Here is a 27,615-nt window from a genome sequence, read left to right on the forward strand (position 1 = left end):
CGGATGAAATCCTCTCTTGTTGTAACGACAGTTTTCAGATCAATGAGTAAATATGTACACGTCTGGAGTTCAGCAGGTCTTCCTGAGGGACTTGGGACAGCCTCCTTCGTTGAGGTGGGCTCCAATGGCTGCTAAAACCTGGGAGTCAAAAGCAACAAGGGGGGGGGGGCGCCATTCGCAAAGCCGGAAATGATTAAAATCTCAGGGTTGAGACCATCCCCAGCCAGTGAGGGCTTGCCAAGACCACAGTTCCTGCTTCTGGTGTCTACTCTGAAGAGCACTGAGTAGAGGTCTGTCTACCATAATGGTGGCAGTAGGCGCGCTGCAGCTGCTGAAGAGCGCAGGGGAAGGGTGAGTCAGTGGCGTGGCGGGCATCGGGCGGGCGCGCCAACTTGAGAGGTCAGCGGCGAGTCCAGCTCAGGGGCCTAGTCTCGCCGGGCTGAGGCGCGGACCCTGCCGGCCTCCGTCCTCTTCCGCCCGCCTCAGGTACAGCCCGCGGATCCCTCCGCCGCAGCGTGCGCTCCCGGTAGCGCCGCGGTCGGCTTTTCGGCAATACCCGGATGGAAGCGTAATGGCCGCCATCAGGGACTCGCAGGCAATGGGCACCACGACAGGTACTCCCTATGTGCGCGGCTGCCCGGAGCTGTTAGGATGCCGGGACTTCTAAACGGCCAGTGAGGGGGCAAGATGCGAGTTTGCGGGGGCGACCGGGTCCCCTGAACCGACTCCGGGACCCGCCTCTGGTGATAGGAAGCGCCTGCTAAATAGTCCCGGCTATTCAGTGCTTCCGCCTAACTTGCCGCAAAGTTTTTCTCGAGAAGTCGGCGCTTTTCCTCGGCGGTCCTGCAGGCTGCTAGAGCGAACCTTCCGCTTCTTACGTGGGTTTGCACCACGCTCGGCCTCTTTGAACTCGACATTCTCCCACAGCCTAGGGGCTGGCGCGGGCGCGCGGCGACAGTGTGCCTCCGCGCGCCCGAGGGGAGCCGAGCCCCGGAGGAAGGGGCGGATCGGGCGCGGTGTTTGGGACGGAGCGGGGCGCGCGGCGCTCGAAGCACCCGCTCGGCGCGTTCCGGGGCCGGTGGAGACAGCATGGGTACTGCTGCGACCGCACCCCTCGAGCTGTAGATTCGCATTCCCACGGCAGCCCGACTCGACGGCGTCCCCACTGTGGGTCCAGTCTCTCTGGTCATTGGAGGTCTTTTCTTGCAGATACGCTCAGCTCTCGGGCGCGCGCCCCCTCCTCCAGAGTTGGCCAGAGGCGCCCTTCTTGCAGACCCCAACCACACCCAGTGGCAGATGGATTTTTCTTTGTAACTTGGCTTTCTCACTTGTAGGGTCCATTTTGAGTCTCTTCCTAACATGGTGTTCTCATTGTCAAATAGACAGTCTCTTCCTCGGTGGATCTGGTCATGGAAAAGATAATAGGGTGACTGTAAGGTAAAATGTTGTAACTCTTGGAGTAGGCCAACAGAACGGATAGGGTAGCTTTAAGGTGCAGAATCTGAAAGTTGAGGTTCAGTTTTCTTTTTAGGTGTAAATTGGGGGGCGTTTAGTGTTTGTGAGCTGTTTTAGCCAGAAACATTCATTGAGCATGTTTGGATATCAAAAGTCTAAAAAAGCACCGGGAAAATTAGTCAGTATTTAAGGAATTCATAAGAATGCAGAACTTTGTGTGGTTGTGACAATGGTGAAACAAGACACCAAACTGTACATCAGGGTAGGAATTTTCAGTAACTTGAGTGACTGTGTGTTAGGCCTAGTTTACTGTGGCTTTTTTTTTTTTTTTTTTTTTTAATGCAGCAAGGGATCTGATCTGATTGTAACTAAAAGTTAGTATTCTCAGGTTGAACAGATAGAAGCCATTTAAATTGGTTCAGTGAAATACCCTGACATTTCTCAAAGTTTTAACTGCAAATCCGTGGAAATGGATTATCTTTTAGCAAAGCTATATTTGATATAATGAAAGACGATTGCATTGTGTTAACATTTTCAGGGCGTCAGCGTTTCATGAAGGTGTTAAGCATAGTAGACCACGTTGATTTTTGTTAAAGTTCTCAAATAAGATGAGCCCCCGTATTAGAAAATTGTTACAAAAGGAGAGGTAGGGATAAAATGCAGGTATCTGACTTGTTTTGCACATCCAAATTTTTCCTTATTAGAAAGTAACGATAAGTAACTATTCAAGAGGTTATATTTGGATTTACGGAAGAGTAAAAGGAAAACAATACAATGAATACCTACTATGTGCATTGATAATGTATGAGCTTTTAAGTGGTTGAGGGTTTTTTTTTTTTTAAATATTGTTATCACACTTCAAATCCTGTCCTGTTCTTTCATAATTTCATGATAGTATGTGTGGTCCCAAGTTTTTGTATCTTGAAGTATTCCAGAGGATATATTTTAGCGTAAATATACAATTTGACTTTAGAATATACTTTAGACATCTCCTTTAAGGTACTTTTATTGTTTACTTTTCTGTTTGGAATTGTTCTTATTGAAGCATTGTTTGCTTTAGATCATTTAATCCAATTTTTGGGGGGGAGGGGGATGATAAAACACTTAAATCTTGCTCAGTTTTCTTCAGGGACTTTACCAAAAGTTTTGTGGTAAAGCACTATAAGCAGAAGAATTGTGATGAAGTTGAAATTTTTATTGATTATCTAATCCCAGGTGTGTAGACTATGAATGTTTCAGTTCTTTATGGGGTATTGGCTTCACATGGTGAGCAATTTTCATGGGTGTTAGAAAGTACGAGTATAAGAGGTAGTATTGTGGTAGTAGGATGTCTGGGTTGGAATCGGAACTAGATTGTTCTAGGTTTGTGATTTTGGCAAGATCCATTTTTCTGGTCTTGTAATAAAAAAAGTGAATTGGATTGAGTCTAAAAGCTTTGAGTTTTGGGATTTTTATAAATTTATGACATGGAGTACAATGATGGGTTATTTGCTTACGTGAAGAGAGGTTTTCTTTTTCCTGTTAAATTTATACACATAAGTTGAATATGAAGCATATTTAAATCAAGTATAAAAAAACATTTTACTAACAGGTTTTGTAGTCAGTTTTAAAATTTTGGTCTTCATTTCCAGATATCGTCTCTTCTTTTGATCGCTGTTCCTGATTGTGGCTTTGTCTAAGCATTAAATCACGTGCCTTTTGTTCCTTGAAGAAGGAGGTATGGTAAAGATTGAAGTATTATAGCATGTAGTCTATTAAGCAGTAAATTAATATGTTTTGATATGGGACAAAATAAAGTAGAATAGTTATACATACATAAGTTTGCATAAGTTATAGTGTTATTTGTGGCCTAAATAAAATATTTACAGGTTTTCTTTTAATGTGAGCAAAAAAGGTCTTTTTGGTTTTATAATTTATTATTTAACATTTAGCGATTTATTTTTTTTCTTTTTCTTCTTTTTTTAATAATAAATTTATTTTTTATTGGTGTTCAATTTGCCAACATACAGAATAACACCCAGTGCTCATCCCGTCAAGTGAACATTTAGCGATTTAAAGATAATTTTAACTATATTCTTCTAAACATAAAGACAGCAGTAAGGACTTCTGGGTAATGAACCATGGAGTTACATATGGTGGGGAGGTGTTTTGAAGTTGTATATAAATGACCAGAAGAGTGTTTGTGTTTTGCTCTAGGAAGTGCAAAGTAATGCAGCTAAAGAAAAACATACATATTTATATCATGATTAATGGCATCTACATTATGAGTCAGAAAAGGTACTTAAGAATCATTGTGGCATTATGATTGGTTTCCTGAAGACAATCATCTGAATATCTTAGTGTGAACAAAAAGTGGGAAAAAATAATCTGCCATCAAATCCATGGTATTATAAGGAAAGCTTTGCAAATCCAGTGGAAAATATTATACCCTTGTACAAAAACATGGTTTATCTACCCTTGAAACACAAGTATCTCTTACTATTTGTTTTGGATAGGTACTGGGATACCACAGTATTATATAATTCCTCTCACCAAATACAATGAGTATTCTCATAAATATAACCCTAAATTAGAAATAAGATTATATATAGTACTACTAAAATAGTTTAAGGAGACTATGCCGACTTAAATTATTACTTTAGTAATCATAAATGGTTATGATTTTGCCATGAGTTTTACTGGTAGATGGCCGCCTTTTTAGGGCCATTTTATACAAAGGCAGGAATGTTTTTATTTTATTAGAAGTTAATGTCTGACAACTACAATGAGTAGAGAGCAACAAGGCTTAGATACTGGGTAATTATTTATGTTCATTTATATATGTAATTTCTCCCTTTATAACATTTGTTTGCCCTCTTACTGAATTAGGTTCACATGGGTACTGTGTTGTTTCTGAATAAAGTAAATGCTGAATACTAAGAATACTCTTTACTGTGTTTGATCCAAATTCTCAGAAAAAGTAGTATGATGAAGAATGAAAATTTCAAATGTAATGAAGTAGACAAGAGGCCGCTATATGATGACTGACTAAAATGATTTGGATTATTCCATCTTGAAAAATTGTGAGCAAAGTCTGACTAAATTTTAAAATCATGATTGGTATGACTGCATGAAACAGGTATCAGACTATCAGAATGAAGTTGCAGGACTTGAAGCTTAGGATAATTAAGTAGATCTCATGTGGGTTTTATTTCAAGAAATGGTAATAGCTGAAAAATAGAGGCTTCATGGAAAGTCAGATAATTTCAATATGTGGTAGAATCATCACCAATTCCTAATTAAAATTGCGTTGTTAAAAGAGCTGATAGAAAAAAATATATATGTATTTGTTGACTTTGAACAATGCAGGGGTTAGGGACACTGACCCCCCACACAATTGAAAATCTGCATCTATTCTTTTGACTCTCCTAAAACTTAACTACCATAAACCTGTTGAGTGGAAGCCTCACTGATAGCATGAATAGTTGATTAACTTATTTTGTATGTTATATGTGTTAGATACTGTATTCTTAAAACTAATGATAATAATCTAGAAGGAGAAAATGTTATTAAAATCATAAAGAGGAAAAAATACATTTACAGTACTGTATCCAAAAAATCAGTGTATAAGATGACCTTCATGTTTTTGTTTTTAAAGATTTTATTTATTTATTCATGAGAGAAACGGAGTGGGGGGGGGTGGGCAGAGAAACAGGCAGAGGGAGAAGCAGGCTCCATGCAGGGAGCCCGATGCGGGACTCAGTCCTGGGACTCCGGGATCATGCCCTGAGCCAAAGGCAAACGCCTGACTGCTAGCCACCCAGGCGTCCCGACCTGCATGTTTCAAAGCTGGGTTGTTCAAGGGTCAGCTGTATGTTAATTTTGTCAACTCAATGTCTCTTCGTTTGGGGAGCCATCTCTCCCCTATTGTGAATGGTTAGTAGGCCAATCATATAGTCTTATAACCCAAGCCTAGTTATCCCTATTGCAACAGTGATTGCCTGTTAATCAAGCAGAGCCCATTAGAATCCTTTTTTGAAATTGATGTATGAATGCTAGGGATGGATGCTCCCTTTTCTCAAAAGTTATTAATCCGGTAGGGTGTTAGTGACATTCTTTCCCACATGTATGAGAACCTCATCTGTAGAAGGAGAAAGTGAAGCCATATAGAAATGGGAGATTGGTGGAGATAGCATTTCAGTTTCAGTTACAGGGACCATGGTAAGAGGTATCTATTGTTTTCTTTTGATTCTATATGCTACCGTGATGTCCTTCCCAGGCCCATGGGCCAAAAGTTTGTATATAAATTAATTTGAATTAGATTGCAGCAGAAAATGTTCTGGTGGATATTTGGCCCTTATGAATTTAAGATCTGTAACTCCAAGTTGATAAAAACAGTCTGAAATTAATGTTTGATTACTTGCATAATATTTGTTTTGAGCTATAGACAGTAGGAATGATGGTATAGGTTAATCTTTCATTGAATGTTATTGTTTACTTAACCTCCTTTCTTCAATAACCAGTTAGCTGATCCTCAACTCAAGAGAATGAAACTTAATTTACCAAAAAAGGGCAACAGGCTACATTTGACCCACAGGCTGTTGGCTGTAGACTACCTCATCATAGACTTAATGAGGCATTTCATTCCACAGCTTCTCATCTTCCCATTATCCTCCTCTCTAATAACTATAGTTTAATTATCTTTATTATTTTCTTTTTTTTTTTTTTTATCTTTATTATTTTCTAAGTTCACCTCTTCCACTTGTTAACTAGATCCCACCCCTTCTCACCTAGTGAAAGGCATTGCTGCTGTTATCTCTTTGTTTTTTTCTCCCTCATCATCAATTTTTCCATTTTTGTGTGCAATCACACTAATTTCCCCCAGTTTAAGAAAGCAAACAAAACAAGAAAATAACTCTAATTCCTTTCTTGGTCTTTTGTAGTAAAATTCCTTAAAGAAGTTGTCTGTACTACATCTCTACTTCTCTTCCCATTTCCACCTAAATCCATGCTAGTCAGCCCTTCTACTGTATAACCCCACTGAAACTGTTCTAATCAGTGTCACTGGTGGTATTGACATTAAGTCCATGGTCAGTTCTCAGTCCTCATCTTGCTTGGCACAGTTGATCAGTCCCTGATCCTGGGAACATTTTCTTTGCTTTCAGGACACCACTCTCCTAACTTACCTCACTAGACATTCCTTTCATTCTTACTAGCTTGTTTTTTCTCTTCTTTTTACTCTAAATATTGTAGTATCTCAAGGCTTAGGCCTTGGACATTTCTCTTTGTGTACTTACCCCTTGGTGATTTCAGTTCTGTGTAGGTAAATACATATACACACACCATACACCAATGACTTCCAGAATTTTACCTTTCACCTAGATCACTGTATTCTATATTCATATAGAATATATGTCATTCTATATGACATTCACATGTCAACTAGATATCTCAAATTCTATATGGCGAAAACTGAACTCATGATGTACTTTCTATACTTACTGTTACCACAGACTCTTTCTATATTAATAAATAGCAAATCATTTCTTCAGTTGCTAAGGTTAGAACTTTTAGAGTTAATCCTTGACATACTCTTTCTCTTCACAGACCAAACCTCATCTGCCAGCACATCCTTTGGCTCTGTTGTCACAACATAGTCATGGTCTAACCATGCTTCATTGTCTCCACCATTGTTTCACGTCTCCATCATCTCACACCTGGCAGTCATAGTGTAATTATCTCTAGACTCTTAACTCCTTCCCAGGTAGTCTGTTCTTAACATTGCAGCCAAAGTGATCTCTAAAAAATATGTTTATGTTACGTCTCTACCCCAAATGCTGCAGTTGCTTCCCATCTCCTTTATAGTAAAACCAAAGTCCTTTTGGTGTCCCTCAGGCCTTGTTTCAGTTCCATTACTTCTTTGACCTCATCTCCTACTACTTTCCCTATGGGGTTTGCTGTTGCAGTCATATTGACCTTCTTCTTGCTATTCTCTGAACATGTTAGGCACACTCCACACTCAGCGTGTTAGCACTTAACTATTTGTTTTCTTGGAATGCTTTCTGCCTCCACTTCTTAAGATCTTGGCTCAAATAAGACTTTCAAATGAGGTCTACCTGACTTCACATTTAAAATTGCAACTCTCCTAGTTCTGCCTATTTTTCTCTGCTTTATTTTTCTCCGCAGCACTTGTGACATTGGAGTATATTAAATAATTGACTTACTTTGTTATCTAAATAGCTGCCAGAGTGTTATGTCCATGAAGGGAGGGAATTTTGTCTTTTTTATTCATTGCTGTATTCTCAATGCTTAGAACAAAGACTAGCACAGATTTGGTGCTACCTTCATGCCCAGCACTATGCCAGATGCTGGTGATATAGCAAAAGACAAGACAGATGTGTTCCTTATGTTTATGCAGCTTTTATTCCAGTGGTAGAGACAGAAAATAAATTGGCAAATACATAAAATATGGCTAAAGTGTTAGAGAAAAGACATACAAGGGGTTTAGGTAAAGAATACTTTTTTTCTGTTTGAGAAGTGATGCTTTATAGGTTGGGGAAGGCTTTTCTGAGGTGATATTTGAGCTGAGACCTAGAAGATGAGAAAGATCTAGCTATTTGAAGAATAGGAGAAAGAACAGTTCAAGCAGGGAACAGCAGGAGCAAAGGCCTGAGATAAGAAAGGTGTATTTGAGGAACTGAGAAACCATCTATGGTACCTTGCTGGAGTATATTTACAGATGAGAATGGTATGAGGTGAAGTTTAAGAAAGAGGTACAGTACCAGATGTCACTGCTCCTTATAAGCGTTGGTATAGAATAAATTTTATTTTAAATGCTTTGGGAAGCTACTGCAGATTTTAAAGCAGAGAGCATTGTGGTCTATTTTATATTAAGATCACATTTGCTCCTGTGGAGAATGGGTTCAGAGGAAGGCGGCGAGCAAGAGAGAAGCATGAATACCAGTTAGAAAGTTATTTTAACCCAAATTATAGATGACAGTGGACTGAGATGATGACAGTGGATATGGAGAGAAGAATTAAAGATGTATTTTGGAGATAAAATTGACAGGTCTTGCTTATGGATTAGCATGGGAGTAAGGGAAAGAAGATGCAGGATGATTCCTTGATTTCTGGGATGAGTAACTGGATGGATTGTGGTGCTATATTACTAAGGTGAGGAATCCTGGGAAATAGAATTTGTTTCTGTCATAGAAACAGGTGCTTTATAGAGACAGAGAAAAATTGAATAGTTTATATTATTTTGGAAAGCTGGGGGTAAATGGGTTACATGTTGATGCATGTTACCCCAATTAAGCAGCCATAAATCCTTTGATTCCCCCCCCCACACATCATGTGTTCCAAAATTTTAAGTAAAATCTGCCTAATCTCCTACATCACTGCCACAGCAGAATGACAAAAGAAGAAAGGCATGAGAAAGGGGCACTTGGGTAGTTCAGCCAGTTAATGCATCTGCCTTTGGTCCAGGTCATGATCCCAGGGTCCTGGGATTGAGCCCTCCATGGGCTCTGCTCAGTGGGAAGCCTGCTTCTCCCTCTCCCACTCCCCCTGCTTGTGCTCACTCTCTCCCTCTCTGTCTCTCTGTGTCAAATGAATAAAAAAAAAAAAAAATTTTTTTTAAAGAAAGGGACAAGATGAAATAATCTTTCTCCTTCCCATACTAAATTCAGTGGTCTTGGTTTCACTTTGGATAGATTACTTCTGATTTTTCTTCCAATTTCTGCACATTGAAAATGTCATTTCTGACCATGTGAGAGAGCATGTGTGTGCACACACATGTCTTTTCTTTTTTTTTAATTTTTTATTTATTTATGATAGTCACACAGAGAGAGAGAGAGAGGCAGAGACACAGGCAGAGGGAGAAGCAGGCTCCATGCACCGGGAGCCCGACGTGGGATTCGATCCCGGGTCTCCAGGATCGCGCCCTGGACCAAAGGCAGGCGCCAAACCGCTGCACCACCCAGAGATCCCGCGCACACATGTCTTAAGTCAAATTCCATTGCAGCAAAAAAGTTTACATGATTTGTAGCATTTGCCATAAAGTAATTTAAAATCATAGGAAGTCAGATATTTGGGTTGCAAATAAATGAATCAAGAGTGTATTAGGACCCTGTGTACCAAATCATTTTGATTTTTTTGAGGGATAAATATAAAATAGAACTTACGTTTAAGAAGATTATGAATTACCCTGGGAGGTAAAACTTAAAAATAAATGATATAACTATAAAGCCGTGTAATGAAGCGGTGAACAATTGCTCTACTTTAAATGGATATTTAGAGAAGGGAGAGATTAGTGTATATTACGGAGGGTTTCGTGTCCCTATAGGAGATAGAATTGGAAAGGAAGTTTGACCAGTACTGAATGAAGATAGAAGGGGATGACAAGCCTGGTGAAAGGAAACAAGGTGAACAAAGATAAATAAAGATATATGTGTAGGGGAGCAGAAAGCATCTTAGATTTGGGGTGCTGTACATTATATATGCAGTCACTGTGTCATAATAAGAAAGATTAAAAAAAATAAGAAAGATTACCTGAACCAAAACTGTTGCTATGTTTTAACTTTTCATTTTGGACTCCCTCATAATTGTATACCAGTGTCACTAGCCTACCTGAGTGTAATTAGTTTGAACCTTTCTAGATCTGTACTTAATTGCATTAGCAAATTTAACTCTTTATTTCTCCTTTCTGTGTTTTAAGTGCTTATGAGACCACGATTTGGAGGGAGCTGCCTTTTATTATATATGTTATATATATTTTTTTATTCTATAAATTCTACAAAGTTATTCTTCACTTACTTAAAATGTGACAGGTACTAGCCCTACAGGTAAATTTTTTGAAAACTTAAAACAGCTACAAAAAAAGTAAGCCCAGAATATGTGTTTCAAGTCATGAAAAGATTATTATTTTGAAGGTACTATAGGGTTCTGCTTTTAAAATAAGTTTTAAGTTTTTTTGTACTTTTCTTCTAGATCCCTTTTAGACAGAGCCTTACATTTTTTTTCCGGTAAGTTCTTGCAAGCTTCTTTTGTTTTATTTCTAGTTATATATTCATTTGACTATTTTGAATTCAGTTATCTATGTAGAAAAGAATTTAGTAACTCAAGGAATGAAATAGTATACAAAATAATGACTAATTATACCAGTTTTTGTATCTGTGTAATGTGACAGGTTAGGTTACAGAGCTACATGCTGTGTTACAAATGAAAGGAAGCTAAAATCAGAGTTTTTAGTTCTTTGTTTAATGTTAAAGCAACTAGAATGTAATAAAGAGCATATAGATTCTTTTTATGTCATATCAGTAAAGCTAAAACTATAGAATGCCTTTGCTTTTTAATCTGTTGTAGAAAGCAAATAAAAGTCTATTTAATGGTACTTTTTTTTTTAAAGATTTTATTTATTTTAGAAAGTGAGTGAGAGAGAGAGAGAGAGAGAGAGAATGAGCACACACAAGCAAGGGGAGGGGCAGATGGAGACGCAGACTCCCTGCTGAGCAGGGATCCCAATGTTGGGCTCTGCGGGGCTCAATCCCAGGACTGTAGGATCATGACCTGAGCTGAAGGCAGCTGCTTAATGGATTGAGCTACCCAGGCAGCCCTAGGAATAGTGCTTTTTGATTTACTCTATTCAGATGTTCCTTATCCTTGACATTTTACTTTGGGAATCATCTTTTTAAAATTTCTGTATATAATTCCAAACCTATGCTAACATTGCCAGTTCTCTGGTTCCTCACTTTTTATTTGGATTGTCACTTAGTCCCCTAATTTTCTGACTTCTATTTTTATACTCTGCAATATATCTTGCTTTCTAATACCATTCTAATAATATTTCTAAAATACTGCTTTTGTAACTTCTCTCTGCTCATGAACTAGCCATGGCTCTTGGTTACCTTTCAATTCAAGTTCAAATCTGTCCTCTGTAGTCTGTTCTCACTTAACCTCTCCATTATACATTTTCCCTGTGATCTAGATTTCACAGTGCCATGGGAGAAAAATGCTTTTCTTCCAGTGTTACTCCTTTTTTCTGGTCTAGATAGCCTTTGCTCCTCTTTTGCAAGTATAAGTCTACTCCTCTTTAAAAGATCATCACAAAACCTACCTTTCTGTGAATTAAATGCACAGCATTGATCTATCAACTTAAAGTCTTAAGGGTCTTTGGTGACAAGTAATAGAACTAGCTTAAACTAGTTTAAGTCAGGGTAAGCTGAAAAGGAGGAATTATTTTAAGGATATAAAATTTCCTAGAATTCAAGAGCAGGAATAGATACAAGCCTCAGTAAAGACTTGTGGTAGTAACATTGCCCTCTGCTTCACTCACAGTAGTACTCAGGAGAGTTGAGGATTCTCTCCCCGCCTTTTGGGTACATCTATCTTTTGGTCCACCATGCTATCATTTCCTAAGAAGATTAACCTGGTGTCTGTAGTTTGTGAGGTATCTTTCTGTAGATTTGTCTAGCTTATACAAATATACCCTCAAAGTATTTTTGCTCCTGACGTGAAAATGAGGATTTCCCTCCTAATTTAAAAATGTACTGGGGCAGCCCGAGTGGCTCAGCGGTTTAGCGCCACCTTCGGCCCAGGGTGTGGTCCTGGAGACCCGGGATCGAGTCCTACTTCAGGCTCCCTGCATGGAATGGGGCCTGCTTCTCCTCTGCCTGTGCCTGTCTATCTCTCTCTCTCTCTCTCTCTCTCTGTATCTCTCATGAATAAATAACATCTTTTTAAAAAAATGTATTACATGCCTTCATCTGTAACTTCTCTTTTTAAAAACGAAAAAAAATCCACAATGAAATCTGAGTCAATTTCATACATAAGCCTTTTTATTTATAATATTTTCATGTGGATGGATGTTCTATAATTTACTTAATCATTCTTCTACTCATAGACATTTAAGTGACAGATACATATGTTGTGCATTTATTTCTGTAGGATAGATTGTTAAAAGTGAGGTCTATGGGAATATTCTTAGACGATGTGAAGGCAATTGGTTATTTTCAGGGAAAATATAAATTGTGAAAAGTGACTCAAGCAGTAGAAACCCCTAAGAGCCAAAAAACTGCAGAAGAGCTTGCAAAGATTTGTAAGGCCTAAAATCCAAAGAGGTCTCAGGCATATAGGGTATTTTTGGTGTAGTCATGTAATTTTAAGGAGTAGGCAATTCTCATGTTTACTGAACTCTTCCAGAGGAGGTGAAATGGTAAAAATTACTCCAATTCATTTTATATATTCTCCATAATGCCAATGTAAAAACTATTAAAGATAGCATCAAAAAAGAAAATTCTCAATAAAATTTTGTCAGATGAAAATTAACACTTTATTGAAGAATAATATGCTTAACTGATGTAAAAATAGTTCAGCATTATCCTTGCTGTTCATTTCTTTGTATAATATAAAGCTTTCCCACTGTCTGAAAACAGAACATTCTTATGAAACCTTTTGTAAGTTGAAATGATACAAAGCAAAGAAGCAGTTACCATTAATTTATGTGAAAAAATTTTGAGTGTTCTCAGACACCCCAAAATAAGTTTATTCTTAGGCTTTTCTGATTTCCTAGGGGCACATCTTGCTGATAGAGGCATAAAATAATTGAAATAAATCACAGATACCCATAGACACTGTCCAAAGCTATGGCCTCTTGATGCTGACATATCTGAATTGTATTTTCTGGGAGAGGAGCTTGGCAATGCTGCTCTCAAGGCTTGGACTGCGTGCTGTCTCTATAACAGCACTGCAAAACAAGGGCTGAACATTGTTTTTACTCTTCAGTTTTTTTTTTCTAAAAACAAATCCTCTTTGGGTTTCTTTTAGTTAGCAAAACTAATGTAGGTCTTGTAAGTGAAGTGGTATAGTGTGAACTTTTGAAAAATGAACTTTCATAAAGCAGGGATACTTGTATAGAAAAATGATAGTCAAATTTAGGTCAGTGTTACACTTTTTACTCTAGTTTTTAAAGTTTTAGTTTTTTTAAAAAATTTTTTTCTTTTAAGGATGTACCAAGATTAGGAGGCATATTAGTTGAATGCCATTTGTTTTCTATATAAAATACATACAGCTTTGTCTTTGTGTAATAACACTGCATGCATAACTGTTACTCTGGTGGTGCCAACTTCCTTTATTTAAAGTAACCTCATGGCTCACAAATAAACTAAGCAAAAAAATTACTTCTCAGTATCATGAATTTATATACCATGAGTGACATAGATAACTTTTTATTCTCTTAGTATTATGTTTGACAATAATCTTATGGCTGTTGTATAGTCTTTTCCCTAGAGGTGTGGTTGGGTATCTGTACTGATGTGAATAGTACAATGTTGAATGATACCTATTTTGTTTTGATTTCCTCTTTAGCATTACCATTCCTCAACTTTGTGCTGGCATCAGTTTTACTATTTTAAGTTTGTTCAGAAAAAACTCAGTTGGTTTACCATAGAATTCACTTGCTTTGTTTGAGAATTTCAAAATTTTCATGGCTTCATGCCATTTTTTGATAAAGTATCGTAACTGAGGTCTAGAGGCAAAGAGGTCATTTTTGTTACATCCAAATGTAAGCTATTTACTGTGCTGTGATAAGGAAGTTTGCCAACGTGAAGGCCGTAATGGTCCAAGGACATTTTAAGAAACATTGACTTTAGGATGACCAGTAATCACTATAAACATTTTTATGTGTATATTCTTGACTTTTTACTATGAGTTTGTGTGGGTCCATGTGTTTGTTTGCTTATCCATCTATTCTTGATACACCTATCAATATTTGATATTTTTTTCATTGAATGCATCTTGGGTATCTTCCTATTAATAAATGTAGGCTTACAATATTGTTTTTAAAATTGAATAATATTTTGTTGAATGAAAATAACCATTATTTATTGGTGGGCATTTTATCATTTTTGATTTTGTGATTTTGTAGACAGTGCTTCAGTGAACATGATCATTACCTTTAGGATACATTTCTAGAAGTGAATCAGAAGTTATATACTTTGTTCTCAGTCATGTATAGATTTACATTATCTGGTGTATTATAAAAATATGTGTGCAGTTATGTATGTAATTATAACAATATGAAGTTATATTAAATGTAAGTAAGTATATATAGCAAACCATAAAGATTGTATCATTAGTATATCATAGTGCCTCTATTACTAGAAAATGAAATTTTGAAAATGAAGGCATACAAAATACAAGTCCACATTTTTATTGTTAGAGTCAACAGATAGAAACTTAACTCTGTAAAGTTGCAGTAGTAGTTTGTGAATGCTTACTCTCAGTTTCCATGTATATGTTGTCGTGGACTGGTGACAAATGTTTCATGGACTGTTGGCAGAACATATTTTTAGTACCACTATTTTAGCCTAGGAGCCAGTGTAGAAAGGGGAAAAGGGAGCCTGGTTTGGAGTTTGTGTCTCATCCATATATGGTCATTTAATCCTCTTGCTTTGGATATGGTACCCACTCTCAACTGTGTCTGGTATCCCCTGTTTAAGAGACTCTGTGTACATTCTGCAGAGAATAAACCTGCAGGCATCTGCTGTGGTGGGGAAATAGCAGTAACCTAGCATGTGGAGTGGGGAAGAGAATCCTAGAATCTAACCAGAGCTCAAGCAGATTTCTCCAAATTTCTCTTTTGTTTTAGCTTTCTCCTCCCTTCTTTCCATTTCATAGTTAGTTGGTGCTGCCAGTTCCTAAGCCTTTCGAAGATTCAGAGTGTAAAATAGGTTAGTTCTTAGCTTTCCCTGCTGTCTGGGATTACATTTTCTTGGCTCTGCAAGGTCGTTCACTCATTTATCTGCTTTCCAGCATCTAGAAATTTGTTGCTATTGCCATGTCTCCTGTTGCCTGTTGTTAATTTTTCTTTAAAGACCTCTTACATATTTGTTGTGTTGTGTCTTCCTTTCCAGTCTTTTCTGCTTTTTAAAAAGCTGTATTAACAAAATATTTGCTTTTATTTCTATTTCATAGATTTTATTGACAGATTTCTTCTATTATATATTTCCTTTGTTAAATTCTTTTTTTTCTGACTGAAATTTGATTTTGCTGACATATTTACTTGAAACTTTATTCCAGAAAGAGTATATATGTAGTGTATTTTCTAAATCTTTGCACATCTAAAATTGTGTTTTTTTTCTTCACATATGAATTTTTTTGTGTTTAGAATTCTTAGGTTAATCCATTTTCCTCAGCACTCTATAAACATTATTCCATTGTCTTCTAGCATTTAGATTTGTAAGTAAATGTCTGATTAATATGATTTGTAAGTAGAATGTCTGATTAATACTGATTTCTAAAAAAGAAAATATTGATTTCTGATTAAAGTTGGCAGTGCTGATGAAAAATCAAATACCTTATTAGGTAACTCTCCTCTACCTTTTTTGGTAGCATTTCATTTTTCTTTTTTAAACTCAAAAATTGGGATGCCTGGGTGGCTCAGTGGTTGAGCATCTGCCTTTGACTCAGGGCATGATCCTGGAGTCACGGGATCAAGTCCCACATCAGGCTCCTTGCATGGAGCCTACTTCTCCCTCTGCCTGTGTCTCTACCTCTCTTTCTCTCTGTCATGAATAAATAAATAAATCTTTAAAAAACAAATAAACTCAAAAATTTAACTAGGATAAGTTGTAAACATTGTCTTTTTTTTTTTTTTTTTTTAACATTGAGTCTTATATTCTCTTCTCACTAATAATCTTGCCTGGCATTTGAGGAGCCTTTGATTTTGAAAATTCAGGTCTTTTAAAAAAACCCAAAACTCAAATGTTATTTTTTTTCTTCTTTTCAAAATTATTATTTCTCTCCCATCTACTTTGTTCTCTCTTTCATGGCAGTATGTTCTTAGTTCTTACAGAAATTGCCAATTACTACTTGATTTTTTTTACCTCCTAGGCTTGTCTCTTTTTCTGGTAGTAGTAACTTTTATGTAGTCACTATTTTTCATTGCTGGCTGGGAGAATGAAGAGAGGTTTCTCTTAGTGTTCAGTTTATTTTCTCTTTGTTGAGCTACTGCAGCTCGTGATGTTTCTGCCTACTAACTTCTGATAGCATTGGTGGTGGTTGAGATGAATTCTTAAAGAATGAACCAAGATTTTTTTCAATTTTTTAGTTAAAAGGAGGGGAGACGTTAATATTTTTTTCCTGACAACTTACAGATAATTTACTTATGTGGATAAAGGACAGAACTATTAAACACAAAATAGGCATGGATATAGGAAGACTTACCTCTGTTCAGAAAAAATTTCCTCTTTATATCTTTCCCAACAGCTGGTGCTAACAACTCCCAGTTCGACCCCTGGACTCAGCTCAAAACTCTGGATTCATTCTCCTCTGTCCCATACCTCAGCTTGACCTTTTTATCACCCCAAAGGGTACTACATGATCTTCCTCTCAAGTCCTCACTTTCTCGAATCCCAAGGTATGTTCAGGGAGGGAGTGGGCAATTTATGTTCTTTACTTTCTTACTTAGGGCATGGAGATGCTGATTAAATATTAATCAGCATAATCATTATTATCATTAGTTAAATGAATGTTCTCTAGTGAAATTCCTCTTTAAAAGTGGTGCTTGATACTGGCTTACCATCTATTTTCATTCTTCTCTCTCTGGACTGTTTCTTACCTAATACCCCGCAGTATGTGTATGGAATGTTTTTCTGGTTTCTAGTCATTTTGTAGAACTTTATTACATATTTTGGCTTGTGTTTTATTGGGCAGTTGGAAGAAGAGGGAAATCAAATGCGTAAGTTGCCACCTTGATGCAGGCAAGGTTACTTGAAAGGGCTAGGCATACTTTTTGCAAATAGTATTCTTTCAAGGCTTGATGAGATGTTAGTCAAGTCTTGGGTAATAATATGTAGAGAGAGGGCACTAGTTTAAATGGGAGATTTAAAATCAGTAATCCTTGTTGGTGGTAAAGATTGAACTGTAGTGAAAAGAGCATTAGCTAGTAGGTTGGAAGATTAAAATTATAGTAAAATTTCTTTTTTTTTCTTTTTTTAAAGATTTTATTTCTTTATTCATGAGAGACACACGGGGGCGGGGTGGGGGGCAGAGACACAGGCAGAGGGAGAAGCGGGCTCCATGCAGGGAGCCTGACGTGGGACTCAATCCCGGGTCTCCAGGATCACACCCTGGGCTGAAGGCGGCACTAAATCACTGAGCCACCCGGCTGCCTCTCTCTTTCCTTTTTTTATGTTATCTGAGAAATTCACAACACACAATACATTTTTTGCCCATAGGTGGCAACCCTAAGTATAATTTGCTACCAATCCTAGTATAATTTGCTTTCACATACTATAGGTTGAACATAGTTGAAGACAAAATAGAATTTCCAAATTTAAAATTTGAGTGTAAATAACAAACCCTAAACTACCTAAAATACACAAACTTCCCTAATACTGTATTGTACATGACATACATTAAATGTAAAAAATACTGATAGTATTAATTATTTAGCAGTTACCAAACCTAAGTAAACGCTAAATGGATTTCTTAATAAGATCCCTTTCATTAACATTGGTTTGCCTGTGTTGAAAGGACATACACTTTAATGAGTGGATTTTGTGACATCTGTTTTGGCTGCCATGCATCCTACTTAATTATTTTCTATTCTTGATATCCTGGAAGGGTGAGGTTGCTGAATGGTCAACTCTCAAACAATATATTAATGTATATGTCCTGCCTCTTCCTTCAGATTGTAAACTGCAGTAGGGTGGGGAACTATGTTTTTGAATCTTTCCACAGCATGCATCAAAATGCCTCACATTCATAATAGGCATTTTTTAGTGTTATTTGATTGAGTTGTTTCAAATTCCACTTTTACACTGGTTGTCAGACTCTGGGGTATGTGTTATAAGAAAAATTTTAAATTGTGTAGATATTTTGAAATGGAGTTAATGATATTTAGAAATATTATCAATCTATTTTAGTATCATGCATATATTTTTGGACACGTGTAATATTACTGCAAGAAGCAATTTCCCTTTTGCAATAAAACCCATGATACAGACTCTCATGTGTATAATAAAAAGGCTTGAATATGGATAATCCAGATTGACCACAATATGGTATTCAGCCAAATGGAGAACCATTATAGGTGTGCTTAGAAGTTTCACATGTTTGAACCTCACTCTCAGATTTTGATATGGTGAAATCTCACTCAGTAATTATGATGCTTGTCACTGTTGAGAATGTAGCACCCTGTAGGCAATCTTCTCAGTTGGTGTGGAGTATCCACCAGATGTCATTGAACTTTCTTCTAGACATTTATTAGTTTTTCTTACTTTTGAAGAAAAAGTTTTTACATTTTGCTTTAAATAATATAGTAAAACACTTTAAGTAAAAGTTTTAATATTTTACTGAATTACAAATAGTATGTAAAACTAGTTCGTGCTTCCGCAGCACATATACTGAAGTTGGAACAATACAGAGAAGATGGCCCCTTGCAAAGGATGACATGCAAATATGTGAAGCATTCCATATTTTGTACAGTTCCTGAGCATCCTACTCCCCTTGGCAGATTAACTCCGAGGAAGTGATATGAGTCAGAGCACAATGTGTGGCAGTGAATAATGAAATTGTGATTTTTCATGACTAAAAAAAAAATCAGTAAACTGGTACCCTGCTAATGAATTCATTATCAGTTTAGTGTATATATATATATATATATATATATATATATATATATATATATATTTTTAAAGACTATTAAAGAATGTGTTTTTTAGATCCAATCAAAATTACTAAGTGTGAGAAATATTAAAAGGGTTTCTTAATATGTAAAGTAATTTAGCTTTTAATTATGTTCCCTTAATAAAGGATTTCTGAAACAAAGTTTCTAGTTACTTAGATTCATTGAAAAAAATTTTTTAAGTTTTTATTTAAGTAATCTCTGCCCAGTGTGGGTCTTGAACTCACAACTCTGAGATTAAGATTTTATATATTTAAGATGAGAAAAGTAAGAAAATCTAATTCCCCTAGTATACATTTTGATATCTTACTGAATCTTTAGTATGCAGATTCCATTCTTAGCAATGTATTGTCACATCTTACTACTTTACTATTTTTTATTCTTTTGCAGTTTAACTCCTAATGTGTCATTCCATAGTAATCACATACAGTAATGATAGCTACCATTTATGTAGCACTTTCCGGGATACTGTTCATATGTTTTCTCATTTAATCTTTACAACAACCCTGTGATACTCCAATACTTAACAAGTTTTTTTATATCTTTTATGTATATGTTTGATCAACATTCCTATTTTGTGTCAAAATGAACTTTATGAAATTTACTGAATACTTACGAAAATTCAGTGTTTGATTTTAGGTGAGTTAATGTGGGAAAAATTCTGGGAAAGTATTAAGTTTTTTTTTTTTCACTTTATAGATGAAGAAACGAAGACAAAGATTGAGACTTATCTAGAGTAACACAAACCAGTAAGTGTTGGAATTAATGGAGGTGGATAGTAATGAGTGTAATCTCATATGCCAAGAGCTTTTCTTGCTGCCTTCTGCCTGAGTTCTAGGGACAGGAGCCAAAAAGCCCAAATGGTTGGGAACCAAAAAGGTAATACGTAGGCTTTGATAGTACCCCAGCAAACTGTGCTATTCCTTTTCGTTTCTTTTATTCTTTTTCTTTTCTTTCCTTTTCTTTTCTTTTTAATCAGTTAGTAATGATAACTTGAAAGAGCAGATAATGTCTTCTGTTGTTGTTAGATAAATGAAACTTATTTTAAACATATATATCCCTGAAGCACTAAGGAAATAGAAAATCTGGAGAGAAGCCTGTTGAATTTCTCACAAGATAATAGCCATAGGGTCAGGTAAGGAAATGAGGAAGTTAATAAATAGTACATGGGTGTAATTGGTGACATGTGTGTAATTGGAACTTAAATTTTTATGGTTATCATTAAGATTTTTAAAATCCTGTTTAAATATTGTAATATCAATTTAATATAAAAACCTTAGAGCTTAAAGGTGCTTATCCAATTATGGTTTTCTTTAGATGACAAGTTGGAGCTTGCCCAGTGTCACAGATCAGAGACGGAATTAAAACTTGTATTTCCTGACTTCCAGATTAGTGTTATTTCTACTTCAAATTATTACTTCTTGGTAAGCTGTTCTTAAAATACTTGTTTTTTTTATATCTTTTATGTATATGTTTGATCAACATGCCTATTTTGTGTCAAAATGAACTTTAAAATATGAAATTTACTGACTACTTATGAAAATTCAATTCTTTGTTTGATTTTAGGTGAGTTAATGTGGGAAAAATTCTGGTATTTTGAAGATGTCTTGGCACAGTATTTTTTCCTGTTTAAGTTACAAGTAACCAGTTTTTAGAGAAAAAAGAAATTGGGATTTTTTGGTTAAATCATGCCATCTGAACAGAAACAGTTATTTTTTGATGAAAAACAAACTACTTTTAAAAAAGATTATGATGTGAAAAATGAAATAGTGGATTCCTTCAGATCACTACCTAGGCCAAAAATTTCACAAAGTAGTTTTCATTATGAACTAAAAAATGTGAAAATTGATTTGCCGAAGATAAATATTCCAAATGAAGTCATTCTGAAACATGAAGTTGACAAATACAGAAAATTATTTCAGCGTCAACCACAGACTGCCAGAAAATCTATCAGTGTAAGGACTGTAAGCTGTGTAGAGGAGTGCATGTTGCTCCATAAGTCTGAGAGAGTTGAAGAAGAGGGTTTAAAAATGTCTGCAAAAATACTCAATTTCAACTGTTTAAAATGCCGAGATAGCACTCGATATAGCCCAAATGATTTGCAGAAACACTTTCAAATGTGGCACCGTGGTGAATTACCTTCATATCCTTGTGAAATGTGCAGTTTTTCAGCAAATGACTTCCAGATATTTAAACAACACAGACGGACACATAGAAGCACTTTAGTAAAATGTGACATTTGTAACAATGAGAGTGTATATACTTTATTAGACTTGACAAAGCATTTTGCATCCACACATTGTGTAAATGGTAGTTTTCAATGTGAAAAGTGCAGATTCTCCACCCAGGATGTTGGCACATTTGTTCAGCACATTCATAGACATAATGAGATCCATTATAAATGTGGTAAGTGCCATCATGTATGTTTTACCAAAGGAGAGCTTCAGAAGCACCTTCATGTTCATTCTGGTACATTTCCCTTCACTTGTCAATATTGTAGCTATGGTGCCACTAGGAGAGAGCACTTGGTAAGACATGTTATAACTTTGCACAAAGAACACTTATATGCAAAAGAAAAACTGGAAAAAGACAAATACGAAAAGAGGATGGCAAAGACTTCAGGACTTAAGCTGATACTGAAAAGATACAGAATAGATGCATCAAGGAAGACATTCTGGAAACGGAAGAAGATCAACAATGGAAGTGACAGAAGTATAGAAAAAAACACTCAAGTGCTTAAAAAAGTGAACAAAACACAGGCTAAATCTGAAGACCAGAGCCATCTTGTTCAAGAGCATTTAAATGAAGGAAAGGATGAAAGACCACACTGTGAGAATAATGATAAACCTGCTGAGTCAGAATCAGAAAAGCCAGCTCTTCTGTCCACTGCGCAATGTAATAGAGCTGAAGAGGGATCAAATTCTACTCTAGGTTTCTTGAAAACTGCTGTACAAGGACCTACAGTGTTAATGGTGAAAAATAATAGAATAACCATTCCTGCTAACTACAGTGCTGATTTTATGGGCTTTAAGATGGTGGATGGAAAACAACATATTGTAATAAAATTGTTACCTACCAATAAACAGAATTTATATTCACCAGGTTCACAGTCAGATGCTGCAAAGGACAGTACTGCCAATTTGCAGCCCCAGACTTTGGACACTACTGGATTTTTAGCAGGAGTAACAGCTGAATTAAGTGACACAGTTTACATGAAAGCAACTACTCCATTTTCATGTTCATCTCCTATACTTTCAGGGAAAGTAACGTCAGAAAAAGAAATGGCTTTGCTATCTCAAATGAGTAATATGCTCCAAACAATGGATGATGAAAAAAATGTGTCATCTTTGTCAGCATCAGAATTGGTTACAGCATCAGTAAATTTGACCACAAAAGTTGAAACAAAGGATAATATTGACCTATGGGGAAGTTATGTTACTCAGAGTCACTCTGAGATATCAGGTACTACCATTAAAAGTCCAGATAAAGTCACCTCTACTACCAAGCAAAATGCATACAACAGTGGAGATATGCATAACTATTGCATTAATTATGTCAACTCTGAATTACCTGTTGAATCTTCCAACCAAGGATCATTACCCTTTCATAATTACTCAAAAGTAAATAATTCTAATAAACGTCGTAGGTTTTCAGGAACAGGAATGTGTGAAAACCCTCAAAAAGAACCTTCATCAAGCAAGACAGTTGTTCAGCAGCCAATAAGTGAATCAGTTTTATCACTGGTGAGGAAAGAGAGTTCAAATCCAGATAGCATGTTAGCATCTATTAGCCTTTTAAATACTAAAGATGGAACTTTAAAAATGCAAGCTGAAATCGAAGAACAGTCTGTTTTAGAAAAAGGACAGAACATTGATGGACAGAATTTATACACTAATGAAAATCAAAATTTAGACAGTGTGACTGAAAAATCTAAGTGGGATGGCATTTCTAATGTTGAGTCACCTATGATGCCTAGAATCACATCTGTTTTCTCTCTCCAGAGTCAACAGGCATCAGAATTCTTGCCACCTGAAGTAAACCAGTTACTTCAGGATGGATTAAGAGCAAAATCTGATGTAAAACAAGACTGTAGTATTAGTAACACTCCAGATAAAGGCCTGCTACTTCATAGTGACCAGTCATTTCAGAAACTTGAGGGAGAAGGCAAAATAGTTGAATCTTCAAAAGACTTTAAAGTACAAGGCACCTTCCCAGTTCCATCTGGTAGTTTAGGGATTAATGTGCCTACAAATGATCTGAATTTAAAATGTAGTGGAAAAGAAAAACAAAATCTGTCAATATCACAAGATGTGAGAGATTCAGAAAAGACACCTAGAATTTCAGGTATTGGCACATTACTTAAGACTCAGTCAGATGCAATAATAACACAACAGCTGGTTAAAGATAAATTACGCGCCACCACACAAAATTTAGGTTCTTTATATAGACAGAGTCCACTTCTGAATTCAGAACCAAAAAAGGCTATATTTGTTCAAACTCCAAAAGGCTTTTTTGTACCATTGCACATTGCTAACAAACCTGGATTACATATTGTTTCAGGAAGACCACTTCCATTGGTCAGTACACAAGGTGTACCTACTTCTCTTCTTTTAAACAAGAAACCTGGGATGATTTTAACGTTTAATAATGGGAAACTTGAAGGTGTTTCTACTGTCAAAACTGAGAGTGCTCAAGCTTGTGGAACTCCAACTAAGGAGTCTTGCAGAACACCTTTTTTGAAGGTAGAACCAAACAGTAATTGTCTGACACCTGCACTTTGTTCCAGCATTGGCAGTTGTTTGAGCATGAAAAGTAGCTCAGAAAATACTTTGTCATTAAAAGGCCCTTACATCATTAAAACATCAGCAAGTTCTTCAGTAAAAGCTGTTCCTACTCCTAATACAGTATCTGAGCATCAGGGCACCAAGTTGAATATCTTGGACTCAGTAAAAAAGCAGAATGAGATTTTTCCAAAACCACCTCTTTATACCCTCTTGCCTGATGGCAAACAAGCTGTTTTTTTAAAGTGTGTGATGCCAAATAAGACTGAGCTGCTTAAGCCTAAATTAGTCCAAAATAGTACGTATTATCAAAACATACAGCCAAAGAAACCTGAAGGAACACCACAAAAAATACTGCTGAAAATTTTTAACCCTGTTTTAAATGTGACTGCTGCTAACAATCTGTCTGTAAGTACCTCTGCATCCTCAGTGCAGAAAGACAAGGTACCATCTAATCAAACTATAGGAGAGCAGAGAGAGCCAGAATCTTCTAGAGATGCCTTACCCTTCTTACTAGATGATATGATGCCAGCAAATGAAATTGTGATAACTTCTACTGCAACATGCCCAGAATCTTCTGAGGATCCAATGTGTTTCACTGACCATTCAGACTCCAGAGTATTAAGGTGTAAAACAAATTGTACAATTGAGAGAAACTTCAATAGAGAAAAGACTTCGAAAAAAAAATTTTCAAGAATAAAAACTCATGTAAGAAGTAAAGATTCTGAAACTGCCTTTGTATCTAGGAACAGAAACTGTAAACGAAAGTGCAGAGATAGTTACCAGGAACCTCCAAGAAAAAAAGCAACATTACATAGAAAGTGTAAAGAAAAGTCTAAACCTGAAGATGCCCGTGAATCATTTGGATTTAACAGACCAAGGCTTTCAAAAGATTCAGTCAGAACTTTGCGGCTTTTCCCTTTTAGTTCCAAACAGCTTGTGAAATGTCCTAGGAGAAACCAACCAGTTGTAGTTTTGAATCATCCTGATGCAGATGCACCAGAAGTAGTAAGTGTAATGAAAACTATTGCTAAATTTAATGGACGTGTACTTAAGGTTTCATTGTCAAAAAGAACTATCAGTGCTTTACTGAAACCAGTTTGTGATAACTCTTCAAAAAGAATTTATGATGATTTTTCCAAAAGACATAAAACATTGAAACCTGTTAGTTCTGTGAAAGAAAGATTTGTGCTAAAATTAACACTCAAAAAGACAAGCAAAAACAATTATCAGATTGTGAAAACTACCTCTGAAAATGTTCTGAAAGCTAAATTTAACTGTTGGTTTTGTGGTAGAGTATTTGACAATCAGGATGCTTGGGCTGGTCATGGGCAGAGACATTTAATGGAAGCCACTCGTGATTGGAATATATTAGAATAATTTACTGTAGTTACCAAGGAAAAGAAAAGTAAAATTATCTTAGAAGAAAATAGTGGGTTGAGTTACCTTAAGGCAGACATTTTCTACTTCAATATAGTACCTAAAATTGAGCATCTGAAAGTTGGCTGTATTTCCATGGGAGACTAAAAAAGTTTTATGTGTGATATTTGAAAATGCTATCATTGCACACATAAGTTTTGCAAGAAACTAATTGCAGCACAGATGTACCTTGATTTAATTTTTAAAAAATGTGTTCTTGGGAAGTTAGGGCTAAAGAAAATTTTGATAAAACAGTTTTCCCAACTTAGTTATATAGTGACTCTTAGTAGAGGGTAATGGCTGACAGCCCCATTCCCTCTCTTCTTCCACCAGCCTTATGAATCTGATAAGTGTAGCTCCTTTGAAGATGGAGAGCTCTTTCACCATGGAACTGAAGGAGTTTCTCCTCATTTGTGAAGATACACTAAGAGAGCTTGAATAAAGAACTTAATTTTACATCTGCTAAGTATAGTTCTTTTGAAGGATATTAGGCTTCTTTGAGAGTACATTTAACTATGGTTACACCTCATGATGCTTGAAAAGAGTTTTTGATGAGTAAATCTTTTTCTCTTTTATGCTGTGTCCCATATCAGGGATTGGAATACCCTCCCAAGGTGATTTTCTTTTTCTAAATGGCTATGTCAAGCATTGCAGTAGATGGGCAGCTTCAAAAGAAGAATTAAACTCTCTTGGTCCAGTTAAAGAACTTGAACATTTTTCTGAATTTGATGATAATCTCCAGTGATTCTCTTGCACAGAACTATGCTTACTTGATTTAAATTGTTTGTCCCCCAAACCAAATGGCCAATTTTTATCTTAGTTGCCATCCATTTATAAAGTGGAACATAGAAGCACTTCCAAGTGAATGGCTTTTCTTGAAAATTCAGAATTACTCTACAGGAACAATATTTTGAAGCAGGATTAGCAAAGCAAATCAGATTTTTGCTGTTTAATTACTGATGCGTGTCTGAACATGTACACATTGGGACAAACCATTTTTGTTAGCACCTTTTCAGTCTCACTGATGACCCAAAGCAGATTATTTACTGATTGTTGGCAGTTGAAATGAAGAAGCATTAATAGTGGACTCAGTGGCAGGGCATAAAACTTCAGGACAGATTCCTAGGGGATATACCCAGCAGATAGAATTTTAAAATGGATATTTTCATGACGACAACAGAATCATCAACTAAAACTTGACCGTGTAAGTTTGGATCAAATTTTGTTGGATTATTGGATAATGGAGTTCTTGTATTACAAATTACTGTATAATTTTTGTTACATTGTTACTACAAGTGTTAAAACATTTTCATTGATTGAAAATTTCAGGGCTTCTTTTCTGTATATAAGAAAGAATTTAAACCTGTACATATTTTTGTACCTTTCAGTTTGTTATGTAAATTTTGCACAGAAAATTTTTTGACATAAAAAGTTTATTTTCCTTCAATTTAGTTCTGTGCATGCACTAATAAACTGGTTGTTTAATTTAAAAGAAATATGTAAGACTTTACCCATGTTATTTTCTTGGGTTTTATTTTACATGTAGAAATTTTTTTTTTTGGGTAAATTCATTTTTCAGGGATTGAACACTATTGTTAGCAAGTGCCTAAAAGATGTGAAACAGTTTACATATGTCAACTGTAACAGTAGGTCCCAAATGGGCCCAGTCCCCCAAAAGTTTTATTTTAAAGAAAGCCATACATAGATGCTTCAAGCTATCTTGCTATGCACATTATACATGTACTTTTTTTGTGCAGTTTGTCTACTTTACTAGTGAAGTATTTTTTGTATAAAACCTGTTACAATTGTGTTTCTTAAATTGAGCCTAAGAATGGAGTTGATTGGAAATATATAGTATATATTAATAATGTATATGGTGTTTAAAGAATGGTAAGCATTGTTAATTTCTGTAATGAACATTTTCTTCAATTAAATTTATCTTAAGTTTGTGTTTACACAATAATTTTTTTTTTTACTGTATTAAAATCAAATGGGAATTTTATTCTAATGGGAAATATTTATATTTCAAGTAAGCTTTTTCTTTAAATACTAGGGAACTATGTAAAATAAAGTGTGGGTCCCCCCCATCATAGGTGAAATTTTGAGATTTTGTTTGAGAAGGTTTACATTTACCATAAAATTATTGTAGTTATGCTGATAAGGAAAGTCATAGAGAGGGTTATGCGCTTTAGTACCTTAACAGCAATAAAATTAAAATGCTCTGCTGTTATGGGTAAGTTTATTATAATCCCTTGCCTTCCGTGAATAGAGAAGAGAGAAGCAGCGATCTTGCCA

The 27,615-nt window shown here is 36.0% G+C and overlaps 1 protein-coding gene and 1 pseudogene across 10 annotated transcripts; both read left to right on the forward strand.

Annotated features, from left to right (window-relative positions):
- The first annotated feature begins 466 nt into the window (after nt 1-466).
- Nucleotides 467-27,275, forward strand: ZNF518A (zinc finger protein 518A). 10 transcript variants are annotated; one of them, XM_038578371.1, is made up of 6 exons: nt 467-614; nt 3,087-3,172; nt 16,699-16,849; nt 19,820-19,869; nt 20,438-20,544; nt 20,687-27,275. In XM_038578371.1, the coding sequence occupies exon 6, from the start codon at nt 20,809-20,811 to the stop codon at nt 25,279-25,281; it is 4,473 nt and encodes a 1,490-aa protein (XP_038434299.1). In that variant the 5' UTR covers nt 467-614; nt 3,087-3,172; nt 16,699-16,849; nt 19,820-19,869; nt 20,438-20,544; nt 20,687-20,808; the 3' UTR covers nt 25,282-27,275. The 10 variants fall into 10 exon arrangements, with proteins under 10 accessions (XP_038434299.1, XP_038434305.1, XP_038434304.1 ...); XM_038578373.1 differs by lacking the exon at nt 467-614 and adding an exon at nt 779-878; XM_038578372.1 differs by lacking the exon at nt 467-614 and adding an exon at nt 799-1,167.
- Nucleotides 18,820-18,916, forward strand: LOC119866644 (annotated as a pseudogene).
- Nucleotides 27,276-27,615: the final 340 nt, after the last annotated feature.

This window comes from Canis lupus, chromosome 28 (genome assembly GCF_011100685.1).
Source record: "Canis lupus familiaris isolate Mischka breed German Shepherd chromosome 28, alternate assembly UU_Cfam_GSD_1.0, whole genome shotgun sequence".
Lineage (NCBI taxonomy): Eukaryota > Metazoa > Chordata > Mammalia > Carnivora > Canidae > Canis > Canis lupus.

Coding starts and splice junctions, on each gene's coding strand:
- ZNF518A (XM_038578371.1), top strand. CDS start 20,809: ATGCCATCTGAACAGAAACAGTTATTTTTTGATGAAAAACAAACTACT.